Genomic DNA, 17,631 nt, shown 5'->3' on the forward strand with positions numbered 1-17,631 from the left:
AAATAATATATCTGGTAAGTGTCTAGCATCCACACTATGTGAAGAATTCTTAAAACCCAATGATAAAAAGAAAAATGACCCCAGGTAAAAATGGACAAGGGGTTTGAATAGACATTTCTCCAAAGAAGTTTTTTATATTAATAGCCAATAAGTATATGAAAAGATGTTCAATATTATCAATTCTGCTTAATCCAAAATGAAAATTAAAACTATAATGAGATAGCACTTCATATCCAGTCGAATGGCTGTGATAAAAATTTTTTGTAGTGAAAAGTGGCAAGAATTGATAAGATTGTGAAGAAATTGAAATACTCTACATTTCTAGTGACAATGTAAAATAGTTTCTGTTATGAAGCTGCTATGAAAACAGTTCAGAAAAAAGAATAGCCAAACATAGAGTTACCTCATATCCAGCACTTCTATTACTAGGTATATTCCCAAGAGAATTTAATACATACATCCACACAATAAAATCTGTATACAAATGTTCATAGAAGTGCTACTTACATAGACAAAAAGTGGAAACAACTAAAATGTCTATCAAGTGTAAACAAATAAATGTGGTATATCCATACAATAGAGCAGGGGTCCCCAAACTTTTTACATAGGGGGCCAGTTCACTGTCCCTCAGACCGTTAGAGGGCCGGACTATAAAAAAAACTATGGACAAATTCCTATGCACACTGCACATATCTTATTTTAAAGTAAAAAAACAAAACGGGACAAATACAATATTTAAAATAAAGAACAAGTACATTTAAATCAACAAACTGACCAGTATTTCCATGGGAACTAGGCTCCTCTCACTGACCACCAATGAAAGAGGTGCCCCTTCCAGAAGTGCGGCGGGGGCTGGATAAATGGCCTCAGGGGGCCGCATGCGGCCCACGGGCCGTAGTTTGGGGACCCCTGCAATAGAGTATTCTTTAACCATAAAGTGATTAAAGTATTGGTTCATATACCATATAAATGAACCTTGAAAACATTATGCTAAGTGAAAAAAGCCAGTCAAAAAAAGACCACATATAATTTCATTTATACAAAATGTCCAGAATAGGCAAATTTTTTTATCTTATTTTTATTAATTTTAATGCAGTGACATTGATAAATCAGGGTACATATGTTCTGAGAAAACATTTCAAGATTATTTTGACATTTGATTATGTTGCATACCCCTCACCCAAAGTCAAATTGTCTTCCATCATCTTCTATCTGGTTTTCTTTGTGCCCCTTCCCTTCCCCTCACCCCCTCTCTCTTCTTCCTCTCCCCCTCCCCCCACCCTCTGTTACCATCACATTCTTGTCCATGTTTCTGAGTCTCATTTTTATGTCCCATCTATATATGAGTTCATATAGTTCTTAGTTTTTTCTGATTTACTTATTTCACTTCGTATGTTATCAAGGTCCATCCATGTTATTGTAAATGATCCGATGTCATCATTTCTTATGGCTGAGTAGTATTCCATAGTATATATGTACCAAAACTTTTTTAATCCACTTGTCCTCTGAAGGACACTTGGGCTGTTTCCAGATCTTCACTATTGTGAACAATGCTGCCATAAACATGGGGGTGCATTTCTCCTTTTAGAACAGTTCTATGGTGTTCTTAGGGTATATTCCTAAAAGTGGGATAGCTGGGTCAAAAGGCAGTTCGATTTTCAATTTTTTATTTATTTGTTCATTTTTAGAGAGGAGAGAGAGAGAGACAGAGAGGGAGAGAGAGGAGAGACAGAGAGAGAGAAGGGGGAAGGAGCTGGAAGCATCAACTCTCATGTGTGCCTTGACCAGGCAAGCCCAGGGTTTCGATCTGGCGACCTCAGCATTTCCAGGTCGACGCTTTATCCACTGCGCCACCACAAGTCAGGCCAATTTTCAATTTTGTGAGGAATCTCCATACTGTTTTCCATAGTGGCTGCACCAGTCTGCATTCCCACCAGCAGTGCAGGAGGGTTCCCTTTTCTCCACATCCTCGCCAGCACTTATTCTGTGTTGTTTTGTTGATGAGCACCACAGAATAGGCAAATTTATAGAGACAGAACATATATAGTGGTTGCCAGGGGCTGGGAGGAAGGTAACAGAAAGTGATTGTTAATAAGATTGAGGTTTCTTTTGGGGATATTAAAAATGTTTTTGAATTAGATAATAGTGATGGTTGCATTACTTTGTGAACATACTAAAACTGATTAAATTGTGTATGTTAAAGGGTATATGAATTTTATAGTATGTGCAGTATCTGAAAATAAATTAATGAATTTATGTATTCATGTATATGCTTAGAAATAAAATGACTGAATCATATGATAACTCTTTCTAATATTTTGAGGAACTACCAAACTTTTTTCCTAAGTAGTAGACCATTTTACAAAGCTACTAGCAATGTATCAGAGTCTCAATTTTTCTATGTCCAAAGGCTCATTTTAAAGAGATTCTAGCAAGCAAATACTTAGTAAAGTCAATAAAAAACAAATCTAAAATGCTGAGATTTTCTCTGCCTTAAGAACGTGTGTTTATGCTTTATTTGACTTTATTTTTTTTCCAGGTTTCAGAGAAAATCCATTGATGAAAGCTTTGGTTCCAATGATGGTAAGAAAAATCCCTGGTTTCAAATGAAATTGATGTCATGTATATGGTAACATCCCCATCTGGTACTTCTTTTGTCTCTCTTCCTTTTGTAATTGCCAAACCCTCCCTTGATTCCTAACCCACAGCATAGTGGAATCTGCAGTCTTGCTACAGAAAACGTAGCTCAGTGAGAACCAATTTTTAAGTTGATAATTACTGAAATAGGGAACTCACACTGAAAATTTTTGCTTCAAGTGTCCCTTACAATTTGTCCACAGTCTATTTGTCAACCATTCATCTTTTTTAAAAGTTTAATCTTTTCTAGGATATAAATTGTTTATACCTATCTTACCCCCAAGTGGATTTGTGAACACTATTAAAAATTTATTATGTTAACTCGGATACTGAGTTGACTTTTCCAAATCAAGATTCAGGCTTTTTTCTTCAAGTATGTGGAAAACTGAAATATCTGAGACTAGCACATGGCATAGAGAGTATAATAATGGCCTCACCAGGTGGTGGCACAGTAGATAGAGCATCAACCTGGGACACTGAGGACCCAGGTTCAAAACCTCGAGGTCGCCAGCTTGAGTGCAGGTTCACCAACTTGAGCATAGGATCATAGACGTGACCCCATTGTCTCTGGCTTGAGCCCAAGGTCACTGTCTTGAGCAAGGGGTCACAAGCTTGGCTGGAGCCCCCTGGTCAAAGCACATATGAGAAAGCAATCAATGAACAACTAAGGTGCCGCAACAACGAGCTGATGCTTCTCATCTCTCTCCTCCCCCACCCCACTCTGCTAAAAATAATAATAAATATAAATAAATAAGTAGATAGATAGATAGATAGATAGATAGGGGCACCAAATGGCTGTCCTGGTCAATGGTGTAGTGGATATAACCTACTCTTAGAACGGCAAGGTCGTCAGCTCAATCTCTAGGGTACCAGCTCAACTCCTAATTGCCAGTTTGAGCCCCATTCAGGGCAGAAGTAGTCAATGGACAACTAAGTGGAACAATGAGTTGATGCTTCTCTATCTCTTTCTCCATTTCTCTCTCTCAAATCAATGGGAGAAAAATAATCCACACAGACAAATCCTAATCCTGTGCCTAACATAGTAATGGTCAATAAACATTAAGAGAGAGAGAGAGAGAGAGAGAGAACCAAATGGCCAATCATATCTTTCCCTGGATAGAGCCAGTTCTGAAACAGCATCTGAGCAAAAAGCAGGGTCCGAATATGAATGAGACAAGCAGTGTGCCGAGTTTGGAGGAGTCAAGGAGCACAGGCTATCACCAGACCCCGGAGCAGTGGGACTCTGATGCCAGTACTGACTCTCTCCCATTCTTTTTCCAAATTTTCATGACTTTTCTCACCCAGTTGTGAGTTCAAGAGGAGTTTTATATTCTTCTGCAAAGATTAGTGCTTTTCTCCACTTCCTCCTCAACTTCAAAACAAAACATGAAGTCAGCTGGGGTAGGTAGCCAATTGAAATAAAAATGGAATTTCCTGGGAGCTGATTCACAACTTTTCTGACTCCCTCTTTAGCTTCCAACCTCTTGAGTTCAGGGACAGAAGGGGGCAGGACAGTTATAAATATAAAGTCCCTGAATGTTCCAAATATGTTCAAAATAAAATGTAGTTTTGCCCCCACACGGAACATTTAACATAAAAAACAAGCATGCAAGCATATCCTATTCTTTTAGTAAAGTAGACAGATGGCCAGAAGTTTGTGCTCAGAGAAAACACACCAGAATAAGTTTCCTCAATTAGATAGATAAGCTCATTCATAACCTTATATGTTTGCTTATTTTCAGCCAGAGCAGCTTGGTCTTCCCTAGGAACTAATATTCTTGTATTTAATTCTGCTTTCTAAATACCATGCAATTAAGTATAAATATGGCTTGCCTTCTGATCATACTTGAGGTTTGGGAGAAAATGCTTTGGTTTTTGCATTCTAAGAAGACTTAGACATAAGAAAAAAGATCCAATGTTGTCGAAACTTATATTTAAATTGTCCCTGTAAAGTCCATAGAGTGCCACTTGTTGTGGCACATGAAAATCTTGATGATGCTCTTAATCATCACAAAACCCCTGGTGTTTCCTCAGAATGAATTAGGGCTAGTGACGATATCAAAACCAGATCAAGCCTGACCAGGCAGTGGAGCAGTGGATAGAGCGTTGGACTGGGATGCAGAGGACCCAGGTTCGAGACCCCCGAGGTCGCCAGCTTGAGCGCGGGCTCATCTGGCTTGAGCAAAGCTCACCAGCTTGGACCCAAGGTCGCTGGCTTAAGCAAGGGGTTACTCAGTCTACTGAAGGCCCACGGTCAAGGCACATATGAGAAAGAAATCAATGAACAACTAAGCTGTTGGAACAGAAAACTGATCATTGATGCTTCTCATCTTTCTCCATTCCTGTTTGTCTGTTCCCATCTGTCCCTCTCTCTGACTCTCTCTCTGTCTCTGAAAAAAAACAAAAACAAACAAAAAAACAGATCAAGTGCAATTATGACACTAAGTTAATAAGTTCTGGTAACCCACTACCATCGGACCAGCTCAAGTGCAATTATGAGCCAGAGCAGAATGCAGAAATCAATAATGCATCCAATTCTAGACAGACCTACACATCTGACTTTTTCTTTTTTTATTTTTATTATATTTTTTAGGTGAGAGGAGGGAAGATAGTGAGGCAGACTCCCACATGCACCCTGACCAGGATCCACCCAGAAACCCCATCTTGGGCTGATGCTAGAGTACCAAGCTATTTTTAGCACCTGAGGCTGATGCACTCTGAAGGAGCTATCCTCAGTGCCCAGGGCAACACTTAAACCAATCAAGCCATTGGCTATGGGAGGGTAAGAGGGAGAGAAGGAGGAGAGGAAGGGGACAGAAGCAGATGGTTGCTTCTTCTGTGTGCCCTGACCAGGAATCGATCCCAAGATGTCCATACTCCAGGCCAATGCTCTGTCCACTGAGCCACCGGCCAGAGCCTGGCTTTTCCTTTTTAATGAAGTTGTCATCTAACACAATAGTGATTGTTTTTGTTTTCTCGTTTGCTTTGATTTTAGGAGTTTTTTTCCTTTTTGATTATACATGCCCAAACACCACTGGCTGCCACAAACCATTTCTACCCCCTGCCTCAAACTGGCCTCAGCATTTTCCTATGCATACTTCTACTTATCTTCTCAGAGGGCTTCCCAGAAACACCAAAATGCCAAAAATTCTGGGTTTTATTGTTATAATATCATTCTTCACTTACTATTCACATATTTAATATTTTTTAATTAAACCTGAAATAAGGGACAGATGTTAATAGTTAAAAATAAGTTTGAAAAGAAAAAAAATGTGAAAGAGACGGAGGGATATGGAAATGGAAGAGACTATATATAGCACCTCAGGATAAGATCAGTGCAGTTATTTTTGTGAGACTTCTCACAATGAACTAGACAGACAGAAGGCACGAGCATGGCCCAATAGGGAATCAGGAGCAAGCACAGCAGCCAATCCAGAAGGCAAAAACTGTGCTTAGGTACTTCTTTAAAATAGGAGTTTATGGTAGTAGAGGTGTTTATGAGTCTTCACCTCCTTGTCTCTTTTGAAAGATATTTTTGACTACTCCATCAAAGTAACATGCTTACTGCCAGTTATTTATATTTTGAAGGAAAGCCAGTGGTGGGAGTCAGCCGGTTGCACCAGTTCGGCAGAACCAATACCTAATTTTTTGTTGAGTTGGGCAAACTGGTGGTTAAAATGGCACCTGTAATCAGGGTTCTCTCTAAGGTGGGTGCCAGGGCTGCTGCCCAATGTGAAAATCACAAATGGATATTCCTTGCTCTTTTTTAATGTTCATCTGTGCAACAGTGTATATTCCAAGTGCCCGTATAATATTCATCCCATCCATAAGTGAAAAAGATTTGACGTAACTATGCTTGTAGTATTTATTTATTTATTCATTTCATAAAACTCATTATACCTTTGATGAAATACTACACTTTAATTCCCTCGCGTTTGTTACTTCAGTAAACAAACATCTAACGTAAAGAGAAAAAATGCCTTGTATTGTTTTTTGTCAGGTATTATTTAACATTTTTTCATTAATATTTTAAAACTCTCTCTTCGAACATAATCTAGTTTTGTGTACCTCTTTTATTGTTCTTATTTAAGTATTCAATGCATGAAATAATAAACTACCTTTCGGTATATTGTTTTATTATACTTAAAATGGTCATTAGGGCAGAGAACTGGTTGTTAAATTATTTGAATTCTACCACTGAAGAAAGCCCTCGTGTTTTTTTTTTTTCAATTAAGATGATTTTAAAATATTTTTATTTATTGACTTAAGAGAGAGTGGAAGAGAGGGAGAAAAAGAGAGACAAAGCATAGACCTGTTCCTGTATGTGCCCTGATGGAGCATCGAACCCACAACTTCTGCACATCCGGACAATGCACTAACTGAACAAGCCATCCGGCCAGGGTTAAGAAGGTCAATTTTAACTGAGACGAATATAAGAAGCCAATATCCCTCCAATATCTGAGTGACTCAGGGCATTTACTTGATCTCTCAGCACACACATACCCTTTTATTGTCCTTAAAATAGTGATAACCATAGTAGCCATCCACCTTATAGGGTTGTTGAAAAATTGAAATTCTTGTAAAGAACTCAAAAGAGTGTCTGGCACACAGTAAGTTTTCAATAACCATTAGCCAGTAGTGGTGATAGCAGCAGCAGCAACCGCAGCAGTAGTAATAGTAACAGAGACATTAGTCGTAGCAGTGGTGGGAGTAATAGTTTTAGTACTTGTTCTAGGCAGTAGTACCAGCAGCAGAAACTAGTAGCAGAGCTCTATGCTGTAACTATGACCAAATCTATCTTAGATCAAAAAGTCAGTCAAATCGTAGACATAACACTGTTATTAAGCTCAAAAGATTTAATTTGTCACACTTAAGAGTCTCAAAGTACCTGTTTCTATGCCTTGACGGAAAAGCATAGGTAGTGTTAATACCATGTTATTATGGGTAAGCCCAAGAAAGAACAAGAAACATCTACTTTCTTTAGGTAATAAGAAATATATCAAGGGATTGCCAAGCTTCAGAACATTGCCAAAGAATCAGCATTCTGAGGCTTCTGGGAGCTGTCTTGCCTGCCAGGAATGCTGCATTAGACCCAAGGTGTTGCTGTCCAGCTGAGCCATCAAAGTGAGGAAGGAAATTGAGTCTCCAGGGCCTTCAGATTTGTCTCTCATCATCTGGCTAAATTTATTGAACTTGGAATTCAATTATTTTTCTTCATGGAGGAAATGAATGGGCACACAAAAAGTAAAAAACATGTAAAGCCTGCAAAGTTGACTTGCAAAATTGTATTTTTTCTTGTTTGTTTTTTTAGTGAGAGAGAGAGAGGGAAGGAGGAATAGACATGAACAGACAGACAGGAAGGGAGAGAGATGAGAAGCATCAATTCTTTGTTGCAGCACCTTAGTTGTTCATTGATTGCTTTCTCATATGTGCCTTGAACCGGGGGTGGGCGGGGCTCCAGCTGACCCTTTGCTCAAGCCAGCGACCTTGGGCTTCAAGCCAGTGACCTTTGGGCTCAAGCCAGCGACCATGGGGTCATATTTATGATCCCATGCTCAAGCCAGTGAGCCTGCACTCAAGCCTGTGAGCCCCTACTCAAGCTGATGAGCCCACACTCAAGCCAGTGACCTTGGAGTTCTGAACCTGGAGCCTCAGCAATCCCGGCCAATGTTCTATCCACTGCGCCATTGCCTGGTCAGGCAAGATTGTAAATGTTTTTACCGCCCACCAGCAGAAATGAAGTTTGAGAGCTGGATGAAGAGTGTTGGCCGTGACAAATGATGAAATGCTTGAGGCTTTTGATTCTTTTTACCTATGTTACACACTATAGTGTGAATGTGAGCTCTAATGAACTAAGTTTTCAATGAAAAATGAAAATACATTTACAGTGAGGATATTAAAGAATATTCTCAATCGTGTGTCTTCACTGAAAATATATTTCCTTGCAACAGTACAAGAAACTGACAAATTAACTCAGAGATTTTTTTGCCTGGATTGTGACACAAGCAATCTCATCTGTCAGAAAGAAGATTTCAATAAGAAACTGCCACCAGGCCCTGGCTGGTGGCTCAGTGGAGAGAGTGTTGACTAGGCATATAAACGTCTTAGGTTCAATTCCCAGTCAGGGCACTCAGGAGAAGTACCCATCTGCTTCTCTCCCCTATTCTCTCCCTCTCCCCCCCCCACCCCCTTACAGCCAGTGGCTCAATTAGTTCGAGCATGGACCTGGGTGCTGAGGATAGCTGGGTTGGTCTGAGCATGTGGCCTCAGGCACTAAAAATAACTCAGTACTCAAGCATTGTCCCAGACTGGGTTGCCAGGTGGATCCCATTCGGAGTGCATGCAGAAGTCTGCCTCACTATATCCCCTCCTCTCATCTTAATAAAAAAGAAAGAAAGGGACTCCCACCAGCTGGACAATATTCCAGCCCCTTGGCAAAGCTCAGAAGGTAGTGAAGAAGTATTCTCATGCATCCCCACAGATGAACGTGGCTCCTGGAAATATGGTGATACTAAGTCAGAGTCAGAAACTGCCTAGCTACCTGCTTAGGTACAGTTTCTGCTGTGTTCAGCTCCACCTAACTCTCACAAATGGATACACTCAATGGGATAGTGTCTTGCCTAATAACCAGTGAGAAAGTTAGGAGATATTTTTCTCTGATGCTTGTGGTGGGGTGGCTCCAGAAGACCTCCAGATTCTCAGAGGAATGAGTCCACTTTCCTTGTTGCAAGGAGGACCTCACTGCAAAAATTTGAGGAGTATCTTTTTAAAGACTATTTTTCTCTCACTGACAACAACCACTTGGCAATAGATACACCTATTCTACCTTCTAAATATCCCTCAAAATAACCAATGTTCATCTACATCCTCAGCTCATGCTGTCGTTATTTATTGCTCCAAGGAGTGCAGCAGTTTCCTTTCCGATCTGGGCTTTCTCTGCCTCTAGTGAGGGAACTGCTGACTGTGATAACAAACAACCCTCCAAATTACTGTGCCTTAATCCCATGCGTTTCTTTCTGATATTTTTATTCAGTGGTGGTCATCCTCACAGTGACTCAGGACCCACAATCCTTTGTTCTTGTGATTCTAAAATTCTGTCAGGCGAGAACCAGCAGCTTTTCTCTAAAAGTAACTTTTCTCCAAATAGTAACTGTTTTAAGCTTTGCCACATAGTCTCTGTCGCAGCTGCTCGACTCTGCTATTGCAGCCACAGACATACCTAAATACGTGGAATATATTTCAACTTAATTTTATATATGAATACTGGAATATGGGTTTCCTAGAGTTTTTACTTGTCATGAAATATTATTTTTTTTTAATTTTCCCTCTAATAATTTAAAAATCATTCTTAGTTTAAGGGCCATACAAAAATAGGTGGCAGGCTAGATCTGGCTTACAGGCCATAGTTAGGTGACTCCTGCATTAGAGTGAAAAGCATATCATACTTATAATATGGTGTGCCCTGATCATTTAAACAACCGAAAGTGATGTGGTGTTCTTTTGTTTTAGCAGCTGGACATAACGTGTTTGACTCTCTGCTTTGCTTTGCTTTCCAACAGGCTCTGGAAGTATGGTGGTGTCACATCCCATTGCGGCCAGCACCCCTGAAGGGAGCAATTATGGGGCAATAGGTATTTCCTATGAGTCCATTCATGGCAGTGTTTCCTAATTCTCCAGAGAATAGGATGCAAAGGCCCTCCAGCCACTAATAACTGTGAGAGTGGGCGAGCAGTCGTCACATAAGATTGTATTGTCTTTAAAGATAAATTGGTTGGTGACCTGAAAGGTTCCTTCCAGTTCCAACATCTTTCTGTTCTACTATTCTGTTTCTTGCATCTGCTGACCACACTTGGGCAGAATTTCCTACAGGGGTTGTCATCAACTCCCAAGGTTCCCAAGGGGTTTTTTTCATACCCAGCCTGACTTTAGGCCTTGAAAGATGTGTCAGAGTCTGCTGTCAGGGAGCTCAACCTCAGTTGACCCGTTGTTTCATTCTCAGGTTTCAGTGGAGTAAGGGCAAGCAGAAGACTCAGGCTGAGCTGCAGGTGAACATGGCTGAAGCCTAACAGCCTCTCATTTGGGCTGACTTCATAATTGACCGTGCTCACTGCCACCCAGTCACTCACACGGCAACCCTCAGTGTTCGTGTAGTGGCCTGAGAGGAACAGACTCCCCAGCCCAGTCCTGTCAGAGTAGGAGTGTCCAATGCTTCCATGCACTTCCAGGACGCTTATAGGTGTGTGAATGGCGCACCTCAAAATGTCAGTGCAGAGGGGCTGGGGAGCCTGTGTTCCGACCTATTTTTCTGTAACTTTGAGAAGCACGTGGGCTCAGTGCAGGCAGCTTAATTCTGGCTCTGCCAGAACAAGGATTTTTTGTTTTGTTTAACCATCTATAAACAGAAGAAATAAAAAGGAAGGTAGGCTCAGCTCATGTGTTCATCAAGCTGCACAAATCTCCATCTGCTCTGGGAAGCATTCACGGGAACACAAGGACTCCTCTTCCTGAGAATGTTGTGTACGTTATGTAATCCTAGATGAGGCAGGTGGCAGATTGCCGTGGGCACATACTTTATCCACAAGCCTTGTATAGCTGCTGGGTATGTGTGTGCTTACATGTACATGTGGTAGATACTATACATAACTATATGCATGAATATGTATTTATATATTTATGTTCATATTTTAAATATGAAACATGAAATATAGCATTTATCTTTGCATTCAATAGTTAACCGCAGATGTCTTTAGATTATTTTTGATATGTATTCAGCCCTCGAAATAGACAATTTCAATATAAAAACAGAAGAGGAAAATTAAAAGTGCATTGGGAAGGAATTGAGAGAAGGATCATGTGTTAATGGGTAGTGAGTTTTTAGTAACATTTTCAAGTATGAGTCAGCACTGTGATTTTTGCAGAGAAGAATGGGCCCCCGGGGTTCTTCCTGGCTGTGAAAGGCAGATGAGCATTTTCTGTTTCAGAGGAGTCAAGCTCCAGCCCTGGCAGGCAGGTATCCTCCTCTGATGGTGGGCAGCCGTGCCAGTCGGACTCGGACAGCTCCGTGGAGGAGAGTGACTTCGACACCATGCCAGACATTGAGAGTGATAAGAACGTTATCCGGACCAAGGTAATTGTGCCTGGCAGAAAATTTGGCAGTTGAATACAACTTCGGCAAAGCCTTAGTTTCCTTTATTTTTTTCCCTTTCAAGAGAAGTCAAATTTTCCAGGGTGTTTTTTAGAAGAAATATAACTATTGACTAAAAGCAATACTCTAATTAGCACTTCTTTCTGGAGGAAGAAAATGAGAGCATTAAAGAGAATAGAGCAGTAAAACACCCTCAGGGGCTGAAGTGTCAGCTTGTGGACAATAAAGGAGAAAGGGACTCAACAGGGATGGAAGAAAAGATTCACTGAGGGTTGCAGCTGGAAAAACTTTCTGGTTTTGTACATCTCATCATTCAGGAGGAAAGCCTGTCTCTTTCTGGTATATAGTTATTGTATTGGGCCGTATCCAATAAGGGATATGAAGGTGAATTGTCCAGTTTCAGTCTTACTATTCAAGACCACACTCTAGACATCTCTGAAAATCGAGAAATCAATTCTTGAGATATAAGAAGCATTCGGCTCCCAATGGTTTTCCCACATCAGCTAGTCCTTAATATTATAAGTGATGCTAGGATGTTTATTAAAGTACCCTGGTATAAGTAAAATTTTTTAAAAATCTGGTTAAATTATTGTAATTCCTAGTAAGAGATGGAACTTAACGTTGGAAAGCTCTCTATCCTCTTATATCTTGTGCAGAAAAAGCAAGTAGAGTTTTGCATTCTCTTCTTATTTGACTTCCCAGATGTTCCTTTACCTGTCTGATCTGTCCAGAAAGGACCGCAGAATTGTCAGCAAAAAATATAAGATTTATTTTTGGTGAGTAGATGACCAGGAGGGTGATAGTTATCTTTATTAAAATTTAAGTTTTCTTTGTTTAAGGTACAGTCACTTATATCACAGGTTGCAATGTCAAATGAGGCACAGATATAGGTGTTGTAAGGGTCCATGCCACATTCCATAGGAAAAACAAAAATAAACTACAAAAGGCAACTAGCCCTAAATTAAATAAATACAAGGGAAAAATAAGAGTGGTGGTAGATTCCCATATGTGTAGAGAGCTCATTAAATGCTCTTCCAGAAGGCTAATGTAACAATAGTAACATTAATGTCACCACTTTGCATGAGCCACGCTAAACTGCGGCCATTCCCTACTCTCCTCAGCAGGCCTTGCTCTTGGGAAAACCAGGGATTTCCAGGACTAGAGGCCGTCAGCATCTCAGAGTAGCTGGAAACGACCCTGGGAGGAGACGATACACCGGCTAGTGTTAAATGGACCTGCAATGGTCAGACACACAGATGCGAACTCCCTTCAGGCTGTGAAGCTGAGATGCCTGACAGGGACCCCTCCCTCCCCTCAGAAACCCCAGGCTGACACTGTGACAGATCTTCCCATTCTTTTCTCTCCAGAATTATTTTCTCTTTAATTGGATACAGATATTAGAGGAAAACAAGGGACCATGGGGGCCACATGGAATTTCATTGTAGGACATTCATTTTGGAACTAAGAGGAATCTAAGAGAGCCACACCCCTTTGTGTGATCCATCTCCCATTACTGACGTTGTGACCACTTTTACTCTAACATCATCCTTAAGAGATAGGTTCTCAATGATTTGGTTAAACCGGAAGCAAGTATTATTTCCAATGTTTTTCAAATGACCGGAGAAACAAGATCCACATTATCAGTTTCTAATTGCTTTTGTGTGTGGACTAGGGAGTTATGGGGTTGAAAGCGTTCTTTTTTAAAAAATGAACAAAGATTCCCTTGTTAATTTGGAAATAACCACTTCTGACTCTTTCTGCCTGCATAGGAATATCATCACTATCGCTGTGTTCTATGCACTGCCCGTGATTCAGCTGGTCATCACCTACCAGACAGTAAGTGCTGCCCTGGGCCCAGAACCCAACCTTTCATACTGCAGGGGGGAAATCTTTGCTGCGACATGCAGAGAAAGGTATAACTTGGGATTGGCCCAAAAATTATTTCCCTTCCATACATCAGTGGGACATAAAAACGAGACTAAGAGACATGGACAGAGTGTGGTGGTTATGGCGGGGGGGGGGGGGGTAAGAAGGAGGGAGGGGGAGGGGGAGGGGCACAAAGAAAACTAGATAGAAGGTGACAGAGGACAATCTGACTTTGGGTGATGGGTATGCAACATAATTGAATGACAAGATAACCTGGACATGTTTTCTTTGAATATATGTACCCTGATTTATTGATGTCACCCCATTAAAATTAATAAAAATTTATTTATAAAAAAAAATTATTTCCCATTTGGGTTCTACAATAATTGGACTTCTCTAATGCTTCATTTTTGACCTTAAAATATAATTCCCAATTGTTTTACGACAGAGGGACCTGGGACCACTTGTGTTATTTTGTCTACCAAGCTAAAATTATTATCTTGAACTCATTCAATCATAGTTGTCTATCAATTGTGTCTGGTTTTTACCATTCTGAACTTTTGGCCATCATAGGATAATGAGTAGAGTAAATAAAGTTCCGGACCAAAACAAAGAAACCTGATGTCTCATTTAGCCTGTGCCCTCTCAGTAAGAGGAATATTTTTTTGTAAAAGTAAAAACAGCTTCATAAAACTAATAAAATATTGGCCCTGGCCGGTTGGCTCAGCGGTAGAGCGTCGGCCTGGCGTGCGGGGGACCCAGGTTTGATTCCCGGCCAGGGCACGTAGGAGAAGCGCCCATTTGCTTCTCCACCCCCCCCCCTTCCTCTCTGTCTCTTTCTTCCCCTCCCGCAGCCAAGGCTCCATTGGAGCAAAGATGGCCCGGGCGCTGGGGATGGCTCCTTGGCCTCTGCCCCAGGCGCTAGAGTGGCTTTGGTTGCGGCAGAGCGACGCCCGGAGGGGCAGAGCATCGCCCCCTGGTGGGCAGAGCGTGGTCCCTGGTGGGCGTGCCGGGTGGATCCCGGTTGGGCACATGCGGGAGTCTGTCTGACTCTCTCTCCCCGTTTCCAGCTTCAGGGGGGGAAAAAAAATATATATATATATATATTATATATATATATATAATATATATATAACTGATAAAATATTAAATTAAAGAAAACAAAATAAAAACTAAAATTAAAAAAGAAACATAGCTAAACAAAAATAATAATTAAACCAGCTTGAGAATCCCTTCTAATCCTTCATAGAACCCAAGGATTCAGGTCACTTAAGTGACCTTCTCTAGAATTTATTCTACATGAGAAAGCCTGTTTAAAATAGCACGAGGTTGGAGATGTTTCTAATGCAGTGCTTTGCATTAAAATCATCTGGGGAACTTTTAAAAGTCCCAGTGTCCAAGCTGTATAGTACAGCGATTAGATCAGTGTCTCTTAGAGTGGAACTAGGATCAGTATTGATTAATCTCCCAGTGATCCCAATGTACAGTCACGTTTGAGAGCCATAATATTTGGCCAATTCCATACATATTACATTATAAGGACAAGGACTTTATGAGGTCTGAATACCACAGTTTATAATTTAAATATGTGTTCTCTGAATATTTTGGGGCCTTGTCAGAAGACATAGATGTGCTGTGGTCTAAGAAGGTTCTTAATGATAGAAATGGTGATAAGTACGGAAAACTGAACACCATGTCCTTGTGTCTGCCTGCCCCATGGTTATCACTTCCACAGAGGATGGGACAGCTTCATAACCTCCCAGCATTCACGTAACAGATAGGATGTATCACAGCACTCCTAATAGGATACATCACAACACTCCTAATAGGCATGCCTTTGATACTCCTCTAACATCCTCTGATACTCCTTTTATCATGAGAACAAAGGAAACGTACTTAATTGAACTATACTCTGATGTCATATAATGGGGAAACAAAACATTTCCATTGAAAGCAAGATGGTAGCATTCAAAGGAAATGTGCCCTGCTGTAAAGGCTGCGGGTAATGGCGGCCCTGATGGGAAGCGGTGCTGGTTACACCGTCAATCACTGCCAGTGTGTCATTGTGAGCAGGGGCTTTATGACTTCAGGTGTGGCTTGGGAATGCAGAAAACTGCATCTCCTCATCCTGGTCTTGATCTTGCAGGTGTTAAATGTCACTGGAAACCAGGACATCTGCTACTACAACTTCCTCTGTGCTCACCCCCTTGGTGTCCTGAGGTAAGTCTAGTCTACTGATTGCCCGTGAGGCTTTTAGAAATGCCTTTCTGTGTAATGTTGTGATTCCAGTTTTTTAAAAATACTTTAAAGTAATCTGTGGGAAACTACCCCAGTTGTTAATAAAGAGGAATGAAATCAAGAACTTGAGGCCAGATGTGCTTCTCTTATTCCTGCATGGGGCCTCAAAAAATACTCCTAAGAATAACCTGCTGAGCTCAGGACAGGGATGCTTTTGAAAACGTGAGGCCCCTAGTTGTGATGACACCCTTCCGTGGGCACGAGCTGCTAGTGCATTCAGTCCATTAAACAACTTCATGAGAAAAATCATGTAATTATTACCATCCCCCTTTATGGATGGTGATACTAAGGCTTCGAAAGGTAAGGACGTGCTGAAGATCGCTCAGCTGTTAGTGAGATAGGAACCTGAACCCACACCTGCTGTATCCACCAGAAGTGTATACAGCATTTGCCTGGGGGTTGGGAGCCTGGCTACTTACTTTAGAACTGAACTAGCCTAAGTTTCCTAAATTAAAACCATTGATTGTGACCAGCTAACACTTGTCCTGAAATTCACACCTACAGAGCCAAGTGTTGACACATAACATGGGCCCATCTTTGAGAACTTCCTCTCCCAGTGTAGCTGAAACACTTGGCCAAATGGCCATCTTTGGGGCATCTGTTTTCCAGGATTCATTCCACACCAGTGCCACTGGGACCAGAGGGGATTGGGAGGGTGTTAGGGGAGAACAGTGGGCACCCCAAGAGAAAATGCACCCATTTTACAGGCTAAGCATTCTAAAATGAAAGACTAAAGATGAGCTCTGATGACGTTCCAGTCCTGGAATCTTATGAAAAGGTTAGCGGTGAAGAACACCAGGGCTGAGTTCCTTCGCTAATTCATGCATTCGTTCCCTAAATCTCTTTGACTGCCTGACTCAGTTTCTCTCTCATCCCTTTAGTGCCTTCAACAACATTCTCAGTAACCTAGGGCATGTGCTCCTGGGATTCCTCTTCCTGCTGATAGTTTTGCGGCGGGACGTTCTCCATCGAAGAGCCCTGGAGGCCAAGGACATCTTTGCCATGGTGAGAAGGGGGTGGGTAAACGGGAAGTGGGAGCTAAGAAGGGTATTGACTCAGATCTTCCAGATTCTGTGGTTGCCATTCACCGGTATCTTTCTACTGACCACGCTTTCTCCTCTTTCAGGAGTATGGGATTCCCAAACACTTCGGTCTCTTCTACGCTATGGGCATCGCATTGATGATGGAAGGAGTGCTCAGTGCTTGTTACCACATCTGCCCTAATTACTCCAACTTCCAATTTGGTAATTATAATTTATATCAGCCACACAGATTTGAGTTATAAGAGTCTTATTCTAGGACTCTCTGAAAAGTGCCAAGGTCATACTTGCAAGAATTAAATGACATTTTACATGAGCTAAAATGTTCGAAGGGCACCTCACCACAGGGCATGGTTTCCATATATTGTACTATTTTTTCTCCCTAACCACCTTTTAGACTAGAAAACTCTCAACACTGAATGATCTGCAAGTGGGCCTGGACTAAGCAGGAGGCGGCCTGTCAGATAGAATTCACCGACGAGTGTCAAGAAAGGTCCTTCAGTGTAACTTGGCTCAATTTTGCAGTTTGACTGCTTTGGGATGAACGTAATAGAAAAGCCAATTCAAATCGAATTAAATAATAAAGACATTTATGAGCCCACAGTCTGAAACTCCAGAGGTGGAAAGGGCCAGTGGCTCAGGCTC

At 41.2% G+C, this 17,631-nt stretch overlaps 1 protein-coding gene across 5 annotated transcripts in view; it reads left to right on the plus strand.

Moving 5' to 3' along the window:
- Nucleotides 1–17,631, plus strand: part of SIDT1 (SID1 transmembrane family member 1) — a 103,857-nt gene that overhangs the window by 68,643 nt on the left and 17,583 nt on the right. For all 5 annotated transcript variants that reach the window (XM_066241299.1, XM_066241300.1, XM_066241301.1 and 2 more), the window contains 8 exons: nucleotides 2,540–2,583; nucleotides 10,197–10,268; nucleotides 11,619–11,764; nucleotides 12,485–12,558; nucleotides 13,552–13,618; nucleotides 15,795–15,868; nucleotides 16,828–16,951; nucleotides 17,073–17,190. In XM_066241299.1, the coding sequence (XP_066097396.1) occupies nucleotides 2,540–2,583; nucleotides 10,197–10,268; nucleotides 11,619–11,764; nucleotides 12,485–12,558; nucleotides 13,552–13,618; nucleotides 15,795–15,868; nucleotides 16,828–16,951; nucleotides 17,073–17,190 (719 nt within the window). The remainder of the gene's footprint in view (nucleotides 1–2,539; nucleotides 2,584–10,196; nucleotides 10,269–11,618; nucleotides 11,765–12,484; nucleotides 12,559–13,551; nucleotides 13,619–15,794; nucleotides 15,869–16,827; nucleotides 16,952–17,072; nucleotides 17,191–17,631) is intronic.

This window comes from Saccopteryx bilineata, chromosome 8 (assembly GCF_036850765.1).
Source record: "Saccopteryx bilineata isolate mSacBil1 chromosome 8, mSacBil1_pri_phased_curated, whole genome shotgun sequence".
Taxonomy (NCBI): Eukaryota; Metazoa; Chordata; class Mammalia; order Chiroptera; family Emballonuridae; genus Saccopteryx; species Saccopteryx bilineata.